Consider the following 17,291-nt stretch of genomic DNA (forward strand, 5'->3'; position numbering starts at 1 on the left):
AAATGTTCAGTTCTTAATTATATGTACATTCCATAATAAAACTTAATTGTATGTTGATTTTCAATAAGAAAGAAGTATATTGGCTATCACTTAAAAATAAGACTTGTAAACAGATTATCAGAGGCCCATTTAAATAAATGAATAGAGAAGAATGTTACTTCTGTTTTTCCAGTCTAACATTTCTTGCTTCTTTTTTTTTTCTACTTTAGAAAAAAAATAAAGTAAGTTAAATCACTGTTTTTGACTGTAATTTGAGTGGCATTTAGTATTTTCACAGTATAGCCAGAGGTTATGTAGTCATCACCCATACCAAATTTCAGAACGTTTTATCACTCCTGAAGAAAACCGTCTCCATTGGCTGCCTTTGACTTCTGTTGGACATAGTTCGTGTTCATAGGGAGACTTAGTTATTAGACAGTAATAGTATTAGGGCCGCAAACTAGCTTTGCTGTTTAACAGTGGGTACTACTTTCTGTGCATGTACTTACTATTTATGTGTTAACCATTGTATAACCAGCTTACACACGCCATCTTACTAAGTTTGTAGAGTGAACTTCATCCCTGTTTCATTTTTATAAGTGAAGTGAACTTCATCCCTGTTTCATTTTTATAAGTGACTTAAAAGAAATTAAAATCTTCAATTGCCTCCTCTTGGAAGTAGCAAGAGGCTGAAAGGCCATGTCTGTGAGATTCCAAAGTTGATTTTTATTTCTCTGTTGTTTGTTATTGTATTTGAGACATGGTCTCACTATGTACCTAAGCCAGTGTTGAACTCAAGATCCTATAATCATATGTGATAATCTGTCCAGCAAAAAGTTCATTTTTTTTTTTTTAATCAGGCAAGGATTGCAATTCTGGAAGTTGAATTGAAAGTCATTACTAGGTACTTTACCACCGTGCAGTACTCAAAGCTGCTTTCCTTAAGATCTATATTTTTCTTATACATCAAAGGACAAAATCTAGAAACTCTTGAACCAATTTAAACTATACTTAAAAATCGAGAAGCCTCTTGCTAAAACCTGTATTTCTAGCTATTTTAAAAAGCTGAAAGAAAGTTGGGCGCTGTGTCTCACACCTGTAATCTCAGCACTCTGGAAGGCTGAGGCAGGTGAATCTCTGTGAGTTTGAGGTCAGCCTGGTCTACAAAGTGGCTACAGGACAACCAAGGCTACACAGAGAAACCTTGTCTCAAACAAAACATCACAAAAGCTGAAAGCTGTCAAAACTGAATGCACACTCCTGTGTGATGGATCTGTTAGGGTTGTGTAATGCCTGACCTTTGGCACTAAACATAGAGTTTAGTTGCCATTTCTCAGCTTCTGTTTGCATACCAATCACAAGGTATAAAAGCCTATGATTCTATATAAACTCTTTGGTTTTGCTTTATTAGTACACATACAGTATGATTTTAGTTCTCCGAAGATTATTGTAAAACTTCAAATGTATGATAAGCAGCTGGAGAGATGGCTTAGAGCAGTGGTTCTAAACTTGTAGGTTGTGACTCCTTTGGGGAGTGGGTTGAATGACTTTCACAGGGGTCACCTAAGACCGTTGGAAAACATACATGTACATTATGATTCATAACAATAGCAAAATTATAGTTATGAAATAGCAACAAAAATAACTTTTTGGTTGGGGGTGTCTGCAACATAGGGAGCTGTATTAAAGGGTCACAGCATTAGGAAGGTTGAGAACCGCTGGTTCTTTGCTCTTGCAGAGGACCTGGGATGGGTTCCTAGTGCCCACGTGGATGCTTAGAACTATCTGTAATTCCAGTTCCAGAGAGCTAATGTTCATTTCTGGAGGACACCAGACACTGTGTACTCTACATATATAGTAGCAGTCAAAATACACATTCACATAAAGTACCATCTTAAAAAAAGGAAAGTACTTGTATTCTCTTAACATTCTTCTAAAATACACCATGGAATCATCGTAGAATTTTACTCTCCAGTGAACAGGAATCATGAACAACTGTTAGAAAACTTTACTTTTTTTCTTCTACTGGTTTCTAATATTCTGTTTCATAGAAGAAATGCCATACTCGATACCTATTTATTTATATTTTTGACTTGTCTAGTTTGTTTGTTTTAAAACTAATGGAGTTCATTTGTGTCTAAACATAGAGTTTATATGGAACCTGGTGTTTCTTCTGTTGCTGGGCAGGATGTGTGAGTGAGGTTTTAAGGTTGACACGGTTGCCGTGCTGTGCAAATCCCACTTCTCTTTCTCTTTCTCTTGGAATGTTGTTTATATCCAAGTGTTTAATTACTACTTTAGAACTATTTCTTATTTTCACTTTGTTAACTTTTGCTTTAGGTATTTGGGTTGATTTTTGTTTTTGTCAAGGCAGGGTCTTAATGTAGGCTGGGCCTGCCCTGAACACTTGATCCTCCTGCCCCTGCCTCTCAAGTGCTGGGATTGCAGAGGTGTGGCTCTGTGCTGAGCTGCTATGTATTTGAATGGTCTCTCACTAGCTTTCTAAATGCTTGCAAATCTTAAAATCCTTTTGCTGCATTATACTTTTATTTATGTTTGTTTTTATTTTATACTTTAAATATAATGTATTTTCTGGTACTAATCTCACTCTCTTTTAATGATTACATAGATTTTCCCCCTCTTTAAATCTGCTTGTGGCTGTAAATTTAAAATGTGCTTTGTGACTAGTATGTTGTTGGCTCATGTCTTTTGATTGGGAGGGTTTAACCTTTTTATACTGATACAGGGTGAGTTATGGTCCTACATTTTGCTGTCTTAAAATGAAATATTTTAATTTCTTGGTGTTTTTAAAAATTATCTATTTTTATTTTATATGCATTGGTGTTTTGCCTGCCTGTCTGTCTGTGTGAGGTGTCAGATCTTTGAGTTACAGATAGTTGTGAGCTGCCATGTTGGTGCTGGGAATTGAACCCAGGTCCTCTGGAAGAGCGGCCAGTGCTCTTAACTGGTGAGCGGTCTCTCCAGCCTTTATTCTGGAGCTGTTTGCCTTGTGGTTGCCAGAGGGTTAGATTTAACATCCTGAAGTTACAGTGGTTTGACTTTAATTGGTACCTCATAGTATTCAAACCTCTGTTCTTTTTCAGCTTGTTAGCTTTTAGAAAAGAACATAAAGTTGCATATTTTTATGCCACATACCCATATGTAATTGGATTTTTAATAATATCCTGTCTGAAATCATGTAAGAAACAATGTGGAATTGCAAGCTGAAGTTATGCTATTAGATTTGATGGTCGTTGTTATCATTGTCATTTCTCAGAGATCTTTATTTCATCCTGTAGCCTCAAGTTGTCATAGTTTCCTTTATCTGAGGTTTCAGCTTAGGTGTGGCCAACAGTGGTTTAAAAGTACTATTTGCCTTTTCTCTTTTGAGAGAAGTCCCATATTTATATACCTTTCATTATATTAGTGTTAAAATTGTTTTAATATTACTGTTGTTAATGTTTTACTGTACCTAGTTTATTAAACTATCATCGATAACTGTGTATAGGAAGGAATGTATGTAGAGTTTGTCGTCATTGTCCATAGTTGTATACAACCACTATAGAAGGAGGATGCAGTGCAGTGTATGCTCTGAGTTGAAGTGGGAACTTGTGCTCTGAATGTTCTCTCATTCCCACTTGAATTTCTTTTAAATGCAGCATTTCTTAAGTTTCCATAACTTGTTTTTCTGGTAGTTTCTCAATTTATTCCTCAGTTTTGAAGGACAGTTTTGCTGTATTTTTTTTTTTTTAATCTTCTAGGACTTTAAATATTGTTGTATTCTTACTTCCGGTTCTTCAAGCTTTCTGGGGGTGGGGGGAAATCTGCTGATACCAGGCTTCTTTGTTGTGGCAAGTTGCTTCTCTCATTCTGTATTTGATGCTGTGGGTTTTTGTAAGGACAGGGTCGTGCATAGTCCAGGCTGCTCTTGAGCTCTCTAATGTGTACAAGGATGTACTTGAATATCTGATCCTCCTGCTTCTACCTTGCTAGTGCTGGGATTTCAGGTGTGCACCACCAGGGAAGGTTTATACAGAGCTGAGGATGCATCCCAGGGCTTTGTGTGTGTTGGACAAACTCTCTTCTCAACTGAGATATATCCCCAGTCTGTCGTAGCTCTTGATAGTCTGATTGCGATCTGTCTTAGTAAGTCTCTGAGTTTTTGTGACTTGTGGTCCATTGAGCCACAAGTTCTTTATATCCTTCATCAAATTTGAGAAGTTTTCGAGTATTCATTTGAAAATCCCTCTCTGGAACCCTCAAGATACCCGAGTTAGCCCAGTTGATGGTGTCTCACAAGTATGTTAGTATCTTTACTTTTCTTCAGTAAGCTGCTTTCTGTGTTTTGGTTATATTTATCCTCCTACCCTAACGCCTCCCAGATGTTCCCCAACTTCCCTACCCATACAACTTTATGTTGTGTGCTCCTCCTACCTTCCCGTTAGTTCCAATTGGTGTTGGCCTACTGGACTGGGTGTGGTTGCCCCCAGAATGTGGCTTATTTACACCATTAAAGAAAACTGACTTTCCCTCTCCTAGTAGTAAATGCCAGGAGTTCCTCAACTAGGAGTGGGGCTTAGGTCAGCTCTTCTCTTACATGCTGGGACTTTGGCTTGAGCTTTCACAGGTCTTGTGTGTGCTGTTACAGTTGCTGTGAGTTCATATGTGAATCTGCCCTGTTGTGTCTGGAAAGCCCTGCTTTCTTGAAGTCACCCATCACCTCTGACTCTTACAGTCTTTCTGCTTCCTCTTCCACATAGCTTCCTGAACCTTGAAGGGAGGCATGTGATACAAAATACCATTTAGGGCTGAACATTCTGAAGTCTTATTCTTTTGCATGTTGTCCCATTGTCGGTCTTGTGTTAATTGCCATCTACAAGAAGCTACTGTGATTGTAGAGTTGGGTAGTGTGCTCATCTGTCAGTGTAGCAGTAACTCATTAGGAATCATTCTGTTGCTGTCCACTTAGCAGAGTAATAGAAGTTTTCCTCGAGGGTCCGTGACTCATCTAGTAACAGGCTCTTCGCCTCATTTTGACAATTTTCAATATCGGTTCCATCTTAAAGAACAGACCTTAAATCTAATAAAAAATATGGTTGGTTATTCCTGTAACATCTGTGCACAGACATAACTTTGATTTCTTCTAATATACTTTTATTCTACTTTACTTTTCAGCCACAGCTAAGATTACAAGTGTGTACTATTGTATTCTATTTAAATTTTAAGATTTTTTTTATCATATTCTTTCCCCTCCTCTAACTCCTCCCAAATCTTTCCCTACCTCCATAGCCACCTAATTACATGTTCTTTTTCTTTCCTTCTTAAAAAGAAAAAAAAAATCAAAACCCGATAAAACAAACAAACAAACAAAAACAAAGCACACACAGAAAACATGGAGTTCGTTTTGCGTTGGCCAACTACTTCTGGAATAGGACTGACCTGGAGTGGAGTTGACAGTTGGAGAAAACTGATTTCCTGTTTTCCAGTAGGTATCAACTGCAGATGATTTCTTGGTTAGAGACTTAACTTTCAGGGCTGGAATTTTCTTTGATTTGAAACTGAGCAGGCTTTGTGAGATAGTCTGAGATAGTCTCTGATTTATTTGTGTATCACCCCATTGTGTCTGGTGATGCTGTTTGCTTAGAGCCATTCTCTACCTCTAGCTCTCCTAATCTTTCTTCCTCGTTTTCAGCGTAGATCCCTGAGCCTTGAGGAGAAGGGTTTGACAAGGAGGACTCATTTAGGACTGAGTGCTCCAAAAGTCTTCCAGTCTGCACACTGTTCAGTTGTAGGCCTCCTGTGTTCGTCACCATCTACTGCAAACAGAGATGGTCTGGGGAGGGCTGAGTGACGCCCTCACCTATGGCTGGAGTTGCTAGGACTATTTCTATGTCCCTTTAATGGAACAGTAGTGGCAGGTTTGCCCTAGGCCAACGACTAGTCTCAAGTTCCGGGCCGCTTTAGCAGTGGTTGGTGTGGATCTTACGGAATGGGCCTTAAATCTAATTTTTAATAAGTGGTTGGTTATTTCCATACCATTTGTGGCACTGTTGGACCAGTGTATATGACTACATGCAGCCGGTCTCTGTTGTAGGTCATAGAGTTTGTAGCTAGGTTCTATTGATAAGTACTTTTTTCTTCCAACCTTCCAGCACCATGAATGCTAGTCAGTAGTGGTGAAGCTTCTAGTTGGGCATCAGTTCAATTTCTCTGTACCGTATGACATAAGTAAGGGTTATCTCCAGCCATAGGACCTTACCATCTACCACAGTAGCCTTGGAAGTAGCCCTGAGGTTGGGGTTGCAAGTGTGTGCGCTTGTGCTTTGTTCTTTATATGGCTTCTGGGGCCCTAAACTTAGGTCCTCATGGCTTTTAGAAGTGTGCTTCATCGATAAACGCATCTTCCCAGCCCTGAAATTCCTTTTTCTAACAATTCAAAGTGTTACATTCTTTATTAGTTTTGTTTGTTAGCAGCGGGGCCTGGTGGGTCTGTGCTTGTGCCACGCCACATCTGTGGAGGGCAGAGGACAGCTTAGAGTTCTTTCCTTCCACCCCAGGTTCCTGGAGATGAAACTCATCTGCAGGCTTGGTGGCAAGGAAGCTACCTTCTGAGCAGTCTTGCTAATGCCCCTGCCCCTTTTTAACACCTCAGAACCTCTGTGTTTTCCTGACTCCGCCTTTTGAATGCTGGGATTGGAAATATGTGCCACCACACTCAGCTTTTTGTTTTTCTTTCACTTTGTCATATTTCTGTTCATCATTTCTCTTGGTCTTATCCATGACTTTCTTTAGCTTTCTGAGCATCAGTAAGGCCAAAAATATTTGTTAAGTAAAATTGCTGTCTGGTTTTTCTGAGAAACAATTTGTTGACTTTTCCGCTGGAGTGGCCCACTCTTACTTGGGGGGTGGGCGCACTGTTGAATGTATGTATATATTTGTCTCGGTCTGGTAAAGTTTGTATCTGGGTAGAGGGTGGATAGACATGAATTTGGATCTTCTAGAGTCAAAGCTCAGGGATCAGTTCTCTTTTCCAAAGTTTGCCCAGCTGTTTTGGTGGGTTTTCTGTGCTGAGTATCTGTTACACTATAAACATAAAATCTTCGGGGCTGGAGCAGTGGCTCAATAGTTGAGAACACTGGCTACTTTTCCAGAAGACCTGGGTTCAATATTCAGCACCCACACGGTGCTCTCAACAAGAGCTCCATCCCTGGGGATCTGATAGCCTCTTCTGAACTTGGGCCACTACATACAAGTGGTACACATACATACATACATGCATGCATACATACATGCATGCATACACACATGCATGCATACATATATACATGCATACACACATACATACATGCATACATACATGCATACATGCATACATACATACATACGGGCAAAACACCCAAGACACAAAATAATAACAGTTAAATTAAATTAAAAATGAAATAAAGATCTTTTAGGCCTAGGTTTGGGAGAGGGCATAGAAGACAATTTTCTAAATTCTCTTATATGTGTAATTAATCTTCATTGTTATTACCCTTAAATGTTTGGTTCCTTGAAGGAGCCAAAAGGAAGGGGGAGAGAGAGAGAGAGAGAGGGAGAGAGAGAGAGAGAGAGAGAGAGAGAGAGAGAGAGAGAAAGCTCTAGATTTTTTAAATCTCCTGAAGTCTTCAGTTGGTGGGGATTCCAGCAGTGGTCAGGTGAGCTTCCTCTCAGTCCACACGTGTGATCAGAAGCAGCAGTTAGTGACCACACAGATGGCTAATATTGGAACACATGGCCTTTGTTACTAACCTTGGCTTCCGTAAGTTGGTTGCAGGCCTGTGTAGAAGTTTATCAGTGACTGTATTATGGGCTTGGATGAGCAATCTCTGCTGCATAAGAGGTAAAATCAGGGTTGTGGAAATGGCTCAGTTGTTGAAATACTATGTATGCTGTATATGCATGAGTATCTAAGTTCAAAGCCCTAGAATCTATATACAAGCCAGGTGGCTTGGCATGTTTCTGTACTGACAGTGACCAGGAGGGAGGCAGAGAGGCCTGGATCCTGGGGACTTGCTGGCCAGCTAGCTTAACCAAAAAAAAAAAAAAAACCCAGATCTAGCTTCAGTGAGAGACCCTGTCTCCCGTTGTCTGTTCTTGGCTTCTCTGAATCACATATACATTCAACATACACATGCACACACATGCAAGCTTAAATTACTTAAATTAACCTCCATTAACTGTCAAAGCTTACTCATGGAACTGTCAGCATTTTCCTAGACTCCCAGACCAGAGTGGGCACATGGGAAAAGTTCTGGGAGTGCACTTGGTGAATGTTGGTTGATTTCTGGTGCTTTCTTTTCTGTCCTTTCGGTCCTTTTCTTTAGCTGGTTTTATGTCTTTGGTTTTTTTGTTTTGTTTTGTTTCTGTTTTGTGAGCGGCTTCTATTCTCTTCTTCTTATAACACACTTTTGTAGCATTTGTATGTTTATTATGTTGATAAGTTATTATAAAATTCACTCTTTCAGCTTATCTAGATTTATTTCGTAGGAAATATTTCATGCTCATACAGGCAACCTCAGTTAAACTCAGTGAGCCATACAGACACAGAGATATCAAAGTTGGAGAGAAGGTTCACTGGGGAGAGGGGCATAGGCAAGCAGTGTGGGTGTGCCTATCAGAACTGCTGCCTGGAAGGTGTACTTATGACAGAGGGCTCCTAGATTGTGCAGGGTTACAAAGTATTGCCTCTCTGCTTTTGTCTGTCTGTGGGCAAGCTTGCCCATTTCTCTTTGGAAAGAGCCGTTTTCTTGCCTTCCTCACATCTTGCCTTTCTGTTGTGTCAGACTTAAAAGCTGAGCCAAATGTGGTGGTGACAGTGTTGAGGGACAGTGAGGGAAGTGGTGTTTCCCTCAGTAATCAAGTTCCTTGAGACTGTTAACACCCCCTCCCCCACCTACACACACACACACACACACACACACACACACACACACTGCTTTCAAATGTGCTTTATCCTTTAAAGGGCTTCTCTCTTTGCTAGTCTTCTGTGGCTCACCTGCTAGCTAAAAGCTTATGTTAAAAGGGGCACACAGTATGATGCTAATAACCCTAGTTTAAAACACACTGTAGGAAATAGTCTTTAAAAAGAATTATGAGGCTGGGCATGGTGGCACAAGCCTTTAATCCCAGCACTCTGGAGACAGAGGCAGGCAGATCTCCAAATTCGAGGCCAGCCTGGTCTACAGAAAGAGTTCCAGGACTACACAGAGAAACCCTGTTTCAAAAAAAAAACAAAAACAAACAAACAAACAAAATACCAGTGAATGAATGAATGAATAAAATTAAAATAAAAAAAATAAAGGAATTAGGAGTGCTTGGTTGCAAATGACAGAAAGTGTCTTTAACTTAATCAGAAAGGAATGATGCTTCTTAGAATGTTCACATCTTGGAAAGCAGACTAGGAGGTTATAAGGCTACAGTCTGCCTAGGACATTGCTGTTAGACACTTGCTGTGCATTCTCCTGCCGCCCTATCTACATCCTGGTGGCTGGCTGTAGGATTCAGTGTCTAACAAAGAGGAAAAGATAGGAAAGAAATATGATCTCCTTTAAAGTTTGTTAATTGGTCGGCATACGGATGGCAAAATTTCCCTATTAAATTCTTAAACTTTTCTTTTTCCAGATCTTTGTAACTGTGTTTACATATAAAAAGCTTTGGTTTTTTTGTTTTGTTTTGTTTTATACTGTTGGACTTTCCAGCTTCCAGAGCATTGGGCAGTTAATTTCTATTGTTTGTAAGTCTAGTTGGGCATGGCGTGCACACTTGTTTATGAGTGTTTCAACTTATTTTTCTTTTAGATTGTTTTTGCCCTTGATGATTTCTGTGAGGAAACTGCTTTGATTCCTTTTGTAGACACAGCTTTGTAATGCCTTTCCCTTCTATGCCATTAGATTCAGCATTGAGTACAGAAATTGATGGGTTATCTTTTGTTTAGAATTACAGATTGCTAACTCAACTTTACAATTGTATATAATTACATATATAATTAGTATATAAAATAAATAATTGTATATATTTTCTTTTGCTAGCTGTTGGCTTAGTAATCTTCAGGAAGTAGACTTGCTTAAGTTATCAGGTAGAAAACATTTTAATTCAGAGGAATTGTTAATATATTTACAACTGCTGCCTTAGGCATTTTTCTCTTGGACAGAAAATGGAGAAGTGAAAAAGGTTTAGGGGTCCCTGCCTTTTTCCTGTTTCCAACATTGTATAACAGTCAAGCTTATGGAATTCTAGTTTGTTTTTTTTTCTGTTGCCCCACTTTCAACCTTTAGTTGATACTGATTTTGTGTTCCTGCCTATATATATATCACTTTGCTGCTCTCCTGAATTCATCTATGAGCACTCCCTCTTCCATTTTGACCACAATGTATGTATGTCTTAAAACTGAGCTGTGTGACATCAGTTATTTTTGTCCCGAAGAATTTGCTCATTGCAAAAGAGAATCCTAGAGAGGCCTACCAAAATTCATAGCTCTGTTACTACAATTGCTGTTGCTGTTGTGGACAGCGTCTCACTCTAACTCCTGCCGACTTCAGACTCAGTCTGTAAACCTGGCTGTCTTTTATGTGTGAGTTTACAAGTGTGTCACAGTAACAAGGTGCATACCTTGCCACTCAGTGGGTAGCTTTCTTTTTCTTTATTGAGTCATGAAAGTATGACTTAATCTTTTGTCTTTTAAAAAATAATAACATTTTTCTTTCTGTCTTAAAAAATTAGAATAGTTTATATTTACCCATGGGATTTATAGTTAAATCCTCTTTGTAGTCCTTTTCTGTTAGATTGCATTGTAGATTCATAGGCTGTTGAAGTAAAGCACTTGAAATGTTTTACAGATCCGCATCACATCTCACTATGCCAGTATTTCCTTCCTTGTCTGACGTGAGCTCTAAAATTACACGAACACTTTCTCCCAGTTTCCTGACATTTCTAGAGTTGTAGTTTCCTTAAAATTTTTTTTGTAAAAGAACTAGCCAAGATTTTTTAAAAACAAAAACTGTAGTAGTTCAAAGGTGTGAAGTCTTTTAATATTTTGCTGTAGTTTTCTTCTATTTTTATAATGTATTCCAAAGAAATCCCCACTTCTATTATCTGACTATGATGCAAATATGTTGCATCATACTGTTTTTCTTTTTTAAGTTGAAAATAGATTTTTTTTTCATATAATATATTCTGATTATGGTTTTCTCCGTACCAACTCCTCCCAGTTTCCTCTACCTCCACTCCCCCATCCAAATTTACACCCTTTCTCTCTTAAGGAAAACAAGAAGGCATCCAAAAATTAATAGAGTAAAATAAAATAAGATAAAATAAAAGCAAACAAACCAGAATAAGACAAAACAAAAGGAGGAAGAGAAGAACACAGAAGATGAGGAGAGCCAAAGAAAGACACAGAGACACACATGTTTGCACACACAGAAGTTCCATAAAAACACAAAACTGGAAACCATAATATATCTGCAAAAGATCTATGTTCTTGATTTTAATTTATTCACAGACCTGTCCCCAATTCTATAAATCACTCCGTACTTGAGCACATTTGATGCTCATCAGCTTCTCCCTCTCCTAGACCCTCCTGATCTACCCAGCTGTGAACTAATTGCCTTCCTGTGTCCAACCTGCCGGAGATGCCCTGTTACCATCCTTCTTGGGATTCTTATTCTAGAACCTATCATCTCCCTTCATGATTTTCTGCTCTCAACCTCTTTTACAACTTACTGAGATGGTGTATAGAAAACAAATAACTTGTTTAACCAATGCCTTTATTACGTACTCACCCTTGATTTATAGTCTATCCTGGTATAGCATTCTAAGCTGGAAGTAATTTTTTCTGAAAATCAGACTTTGTATAGTTGTTTTTAACAAGCTAGTGTTGCTAATAGCAGTGTCTTGTCTTTTTGTTTTTATGCCATCTTTTTTTCAAGCTGACTTTAGGATATCTTTGACATTGAGAGATAATAAAAATATGTATGGTTCTATTTGAGCCTTTTCTTTTTTTAAGTCAGTTTTATTAGTTATTTATTCCTTCATCTTGAAAACTCAAATTGGGCCTGAAGATGAAGTTAATTGGTAGCATGCTTTCCTGAGGCTCTTGGTTTCACCAGCACTGCATACGCCCAGCTTGGTGACACATACCTGTAACCCCAGTACTCCAGGGATATGGGGAGGAGGACTAGTTTAGGTTTATCTACGGCCACATCGTGAATTCAGGACCAGCCTGGGCTACATGAATCTATTTTGTTCTGTTTCTTCTTTCCCTTTGTCTCATAATTAACTCTTCAGCATTATACTGGCTGAGTCTTTCTGTTACAGGCCTGAAGTTTAAGTAAATTTATATACATAGAGTGCTTAAAACAATACCTGGCATGTAAAAAGTGCTTCGGTGACTGTGACTATTGTTTAGGGTCACAACTGACCTGAGGGGGTGGTCCTTGAGTTTGATCTTTCACTTATTAACTGCACACCTTGAGCAAGTGTCATAATCTCTTTGAGACCTACTTCCCGTCTGTAAAATGTAATTTCTGCCTCTGGTGTTTGTGAGGGACAAGAGAAAATATACACGTGAAAAAATGCATGATAAACTTTGTACAGAATTATATTGCTACTTGTACCTTTCAAATATCTTTTTTTTTTTTAATTAAGAAAACTAAATTTTAAGCTTTTTAAAAGTACATGATTGCTTACCATTTTCCATGGAAGTTAGTATGAGCTAGATGCACTTAGGAACTACAAAGATTGTCTTTTCAAGACATTATCATAATTTATTGGGCTGAAGACATAAGATATGAAAATAGTTTTTTATAAAGTTGGCTCTACTTCAGATTGTATAAATCTGTGTAATGTAATAATTACTAATGAATGAGGGGATATGTGTTTGGGTTATTAATTGTATTTGAGATTAGGGTAAGTAAATCTGTTTTAGTCCTGCACAGTATTAATGTAATATGAAATGTTAGCTCGTTTTTGTTAATGGTGGCTTTTGTTTGTTTGTTTTGTTCTAAGGTTTTTGGATTCAAAGCATAAAAACCATTACAAGATATACAATCTGTAAGTATGTTTTCATATTTGTCTCTTTGTTAAAATAACTAAGTAAAAGTTATTTCCTTGCTGGAGATGAAAATATATTTTAATAGAACTGGATTCCTCAAAACAGTTGAAGGCTGGTAGAGAGGGTTGCTGGATCTAGAAAATGTGGTGATGAGGTACAATAGTGTTGGCACAGATTCCTGTTATTTGATCTGCTTTAAAAGACTTGGCATCTAGCCCATCCTCGAGCCCATAATCATGTGATAATTTGAAATGGAATCCACAGCAGAGCTGCTGTTAGTGTTAATGATGGCTTCTGTGGAGGCAGACTCCAGGGTGGAGAGACTTGTTTCCTCTGTGCTTGTTGCTCAATTCACTGAAGCAGCTATTTGAATATGTTCTGTGTGTAATAAATAAGTTACCCAGCATTGCTTAATTCTCTAATGTAGGATTTTACGGATTGTCCACTAGAGCTTGTTGGCCTATTTTTAAGCCTTTGTTTTCTTTTGACTTTTGGGGTAGAGCTGTAAAAAAGAGAAAGAAAGGAAAAATTCATTAAGTATTTTTTTGTCTTTGAAGATCATTTTTATTTTCTTCAAATACTGAGTATTTTTTAATTTTAAAAGGTATATAAATTATCACTATTTTTCTGCTATGTCCTTTCGTTTCCTGTATCTATGATTTGTACAGCAGGACAATTTTATACATTAAATACCAATGAGCAATTACCATTATCTGTAGACGTTATCAAATATAAGCTAGTATTCTCTTCTGCTTCCAGTGGGCATTTGAAATTTTACCTAGAAGGATGGAAGATGTTCTGTGCCTTGTTAGAGTAGTAAATGCTGCTTTTTTCCTTCAGTCTTTAATGATATTTCTGTTTTGATAAGCCTTTAGAAGTATTCATGTGTAGTAGTTACCAATATTGTTTCTCTTAGTTTTTCTGACTTCAGATTCAGAAAGATGCAGCTGTTTAGTTAGGGCCATTTCTTTAGTCATGAGAAATCATGACGATAAAGTGCTCATAAGGATAATTCCAGTCCGCAGGTAGCATATAGTTTAATGTGAAAGTTACGCCAAGTTTTATAGGCATGAACAGTAACAGAACAGTAGACATAGTAGCTGGGTCCCATAGGAAGGTTTTATAAATGTGTGAGCTGTGGTTAACTTCTGATAGCCTTCTTTCTTCTGTCCCTGCCTCTTATATATCTGTGAGACTAACAGGAGTTTCTGTTTTATTTCTTTTAATTTTAGGATTGCAGTTATATATGATATATCTTTCTTTGCAAACATAAATTTGAAGATTTTGAAATATTTTCATGGCTTTTCTACTAATCAAAATCAATAGGGGTTATCTATTAGACTGGGGAGAATGGACCATGGCAAGTCAGGAGGTTGGTAGCATAATGGCATTTGAAATATGACAGATAAGTCATTTTGGGCAGGTGGTGGTGTGTGCCGCTTAGGTGGGGTTATAATAATAAACAGTGCATAGGAGAACTACAAAACTGTGTTTTGAGCAGCTGCATTCAGAAGTTGACTGAAAAAAAAGACAAGAACTGTTGAAAGCTGGAATTCATTAAATGAATCATTTTGGACTCACACTGTCAGGATTTTTAGATTTAGCAAGTCCCAATAGGGAAGTAGAAAGACATTAGAAGACACATTCTGCCTGTGTTGAAATTTTATGCCTGTTTAACATATCCAAAGAACAGGGAGGAAATTCTTTTCATTCCTGTGTATAGTGGCTTCCTGCTTCTAGAATTTAGGGATTAGGCTTATGCTATCTCCTTTGTTCTATTTTAGTATAGTTAGAGGTGGCATTGGGTCATAGCCTAGGAGCATGACTCCGTGTTTCTAGCATTTGATTGCCAATATAATGAACTATTAGTTGAGAATAACCTTTAGTGCATACTAACTTACCCTTGTCACCTGGAACGCAGGCTTTCAGAATGGTGAAGGACCTGAAAGATCACTTAGTAGTGCCTTCTCATCTTACAGATAGGAAATCAGGCCTAGGGGAGCTGAGTGAGGGGGCCGAGGACACATAGGTGTGGGAACAGATAACCCACCGTTTATGCCAGCAGTCCTGTTTGTTTGTTTGTTCATTCATTGTTTTAAATTCTCCAGGTTTTAGTCACTTCAAAAGTTTCAACACCTACAAAGTTTAGTGTTTTAATCTTGGGAACTCCCCTTCCACTACCTACCTATCTGGTTTTAGGAAGCTGAGACTAGCAACATCAGGTGTTTTTGTTTTATTTCTTTCTGTCTTTGGATAGGAATCATATGTAGTATGTATTTTTTTTTCTTGGAAAATGTGGACACTTGAAGACCTTAGAGTAGTTTTCACTGGACATACCCATAAGTAGTTTGTGAAGCCATTATGGCAACAGTGTTGTGCATGGGTGAAGAACTAACATAAGCTTTCTGATACTCACTTAGTTTATAAGTTTTCTTGGGCATTCTCTATTTTGAGAAAGGGCAACACTAGTTTGTATCAGTTTTGTATGAGATTTTTCAGTTTTTGTTTCTCCATGTTCAGAGACTACAAAATTTTATATTTTATTTTAGTGACTATTTGACATACGTGACAAACTGTGTTAAGTGTGTTATTTTTATCTGTTCAGATTTCCTTTGTAAAACAGAGATAGCTTCATTGTAAAGAAGAGTGCTTCCTCCCCATGCTGTTTTTCGGCAAGTCCCAGTTTTCCGCACAATTCTCTTACTAGTTTTAATCCCTCTTGACTTTCTGTTAGCACTTTGGGAAACCTCTCTTTCATTTTTCTTTTCATATAAGCCAATTTAAAATGTGGACAAAAATATCATTTGAGTTTTAATTATAAAGAAAAATTTAAATCCTAATTGTTATTTGTTATCTTTCATTTTATTATGTTGAGTGACTTACTGCTAACATGCCATAAGATTTTAAAAGCAACTCCCATGTGAATTTTGGATGTATACCAGAGATTTTAAATAAGGTGGAGGTTTTCTTCTTTACCCTACCAACCCTTTCACTTGAGTGCTGTTACAGAAGCAGCCCCAGCATGCCCCGCACCCTCTGGAGTTCCCATACTTACCTGTAAAGAACTGCCTTTTTTCTTTTTTTCTTTTTTTTTTTTTTTTTTCCCTTTTCAAAATCAGTTGTTGGGTCTGTCTGCAGTGACAAATATTGCTCATGTTAGTGCTGGCTTTGAGTAGAATTTGTCACTGCTTTTATGTTTAAAACTTGAGTGTTTCTATAATATTGAATGAAACAATAATAGTTGATTTTGGTCACCAAGGAGACTAAGTTCAAGGCTCATGGTGTGACTGAGCAAGCTTCTAAAGGCCTTTTTAAATGTTAGCTTTCTCATATATACAGTGGGGATATAAACTGTCACATGATTGTGATGATGAAAACAGATGTTACTGTAACCTTACAGTATATTGAGGTATGTAGATCTTGTAGATATTTAGTTGTCATTATTTTTCTTTCCATATCCACACCTTAACTGATACACAAAAATCATTTTCTGATGGTGATCTTAAGTAGAGCTCATTAAACCAAGCTTTTGAGAGTGTTCACTGTCTTTTTCCATGTAAGCTCTCCTCTTCTCTCCCCTCCCCCTCTTTTTTTCTTCGATGGAGTGTAGCCTGCTTCACCTGTGCTAGGCAAATGCTCTCCCTGACCCTACCTCTTACCAGGCATTTTGAGGTCCTGAGAAAGTGAGACAACTGACTTGCAGGAAACTAACATTTGTATTCTGTTAAGTTGTCATGGGTCCAGTTTCTTATCTCATTTCCTGAGAGTCTATATGAATCCTTGTCTATGCTCCACTATGAGTTCTTTGCATGTCTCAGAAGAACAGAGAGCCTGGCTGCCCTGCATGGAATTACAGCACTTGGGAGGTGGGGGGAGGAGGGAAGAGGAGTTCAAAGCTAGCCTTGGGTATATAAGATCCTGACGCAGAAAAACCCAGAAGGGAAAGGGGGAAGAAATATGTGCTCTTTTGTGTTTGTCAATTCTCTTCTTCCTATCTCATTTTTATGTAAGCACGCATGAGATTATTTAGCCAGAATGCATGTCATTATCTAATAATTTTTTCCTTAACAAAACAGTATATTAAATAATATAAAAGGAAAAGGCTTGGTGTGTGTGTATGTATGTATGTGCGCATGCGCGCGTGCATGCATACACCAATATAAAAGTTGATTTGCTTCTGGTCTGACCAGCTAGAAATCCAGTGGGCTGTCATTCAGTCTTCATG

General features: G+C 38.0%; 1 protein-coding gene across 1 annotated transcript in view; it reads left to right on the plus strand.

Moving 5' to 3' along the window:
• Positions 1-17,291, plus strand: part of Pten (phosphatase and tensin homolog) — a gene marked incomplete at its 5' end in the record, with an annotated part of 70,676 nt that overhangs the window by 24,040 nt on the left and 29,345 nt on the right. The window contains one exon of the mRNA XM_021657475.2: positions 13,021-13,065. Coding sequence (XP_021513150.2) covers positions 13,021-13,065 — 45 coding nt within the window. The remainder of the gene's footprint in view (positions 1-13,020; positions 13,066-17,291) is intronic.

Source organism: Meriones unguiculatus, chromosome 1, assembly GCF_030254825.1.
Source record: "Meriones unguiculatus strain TT.TT164.6M chromosome 1, Bangor_MerUng_6.1, whole genome shotgun sequence".
Taxonomy (NCBI): Eukaryota; Metazoa; Chordata; class Mammalia; order Rodentia; family Muridae; genus Meriones; species Meriones unguiculatus.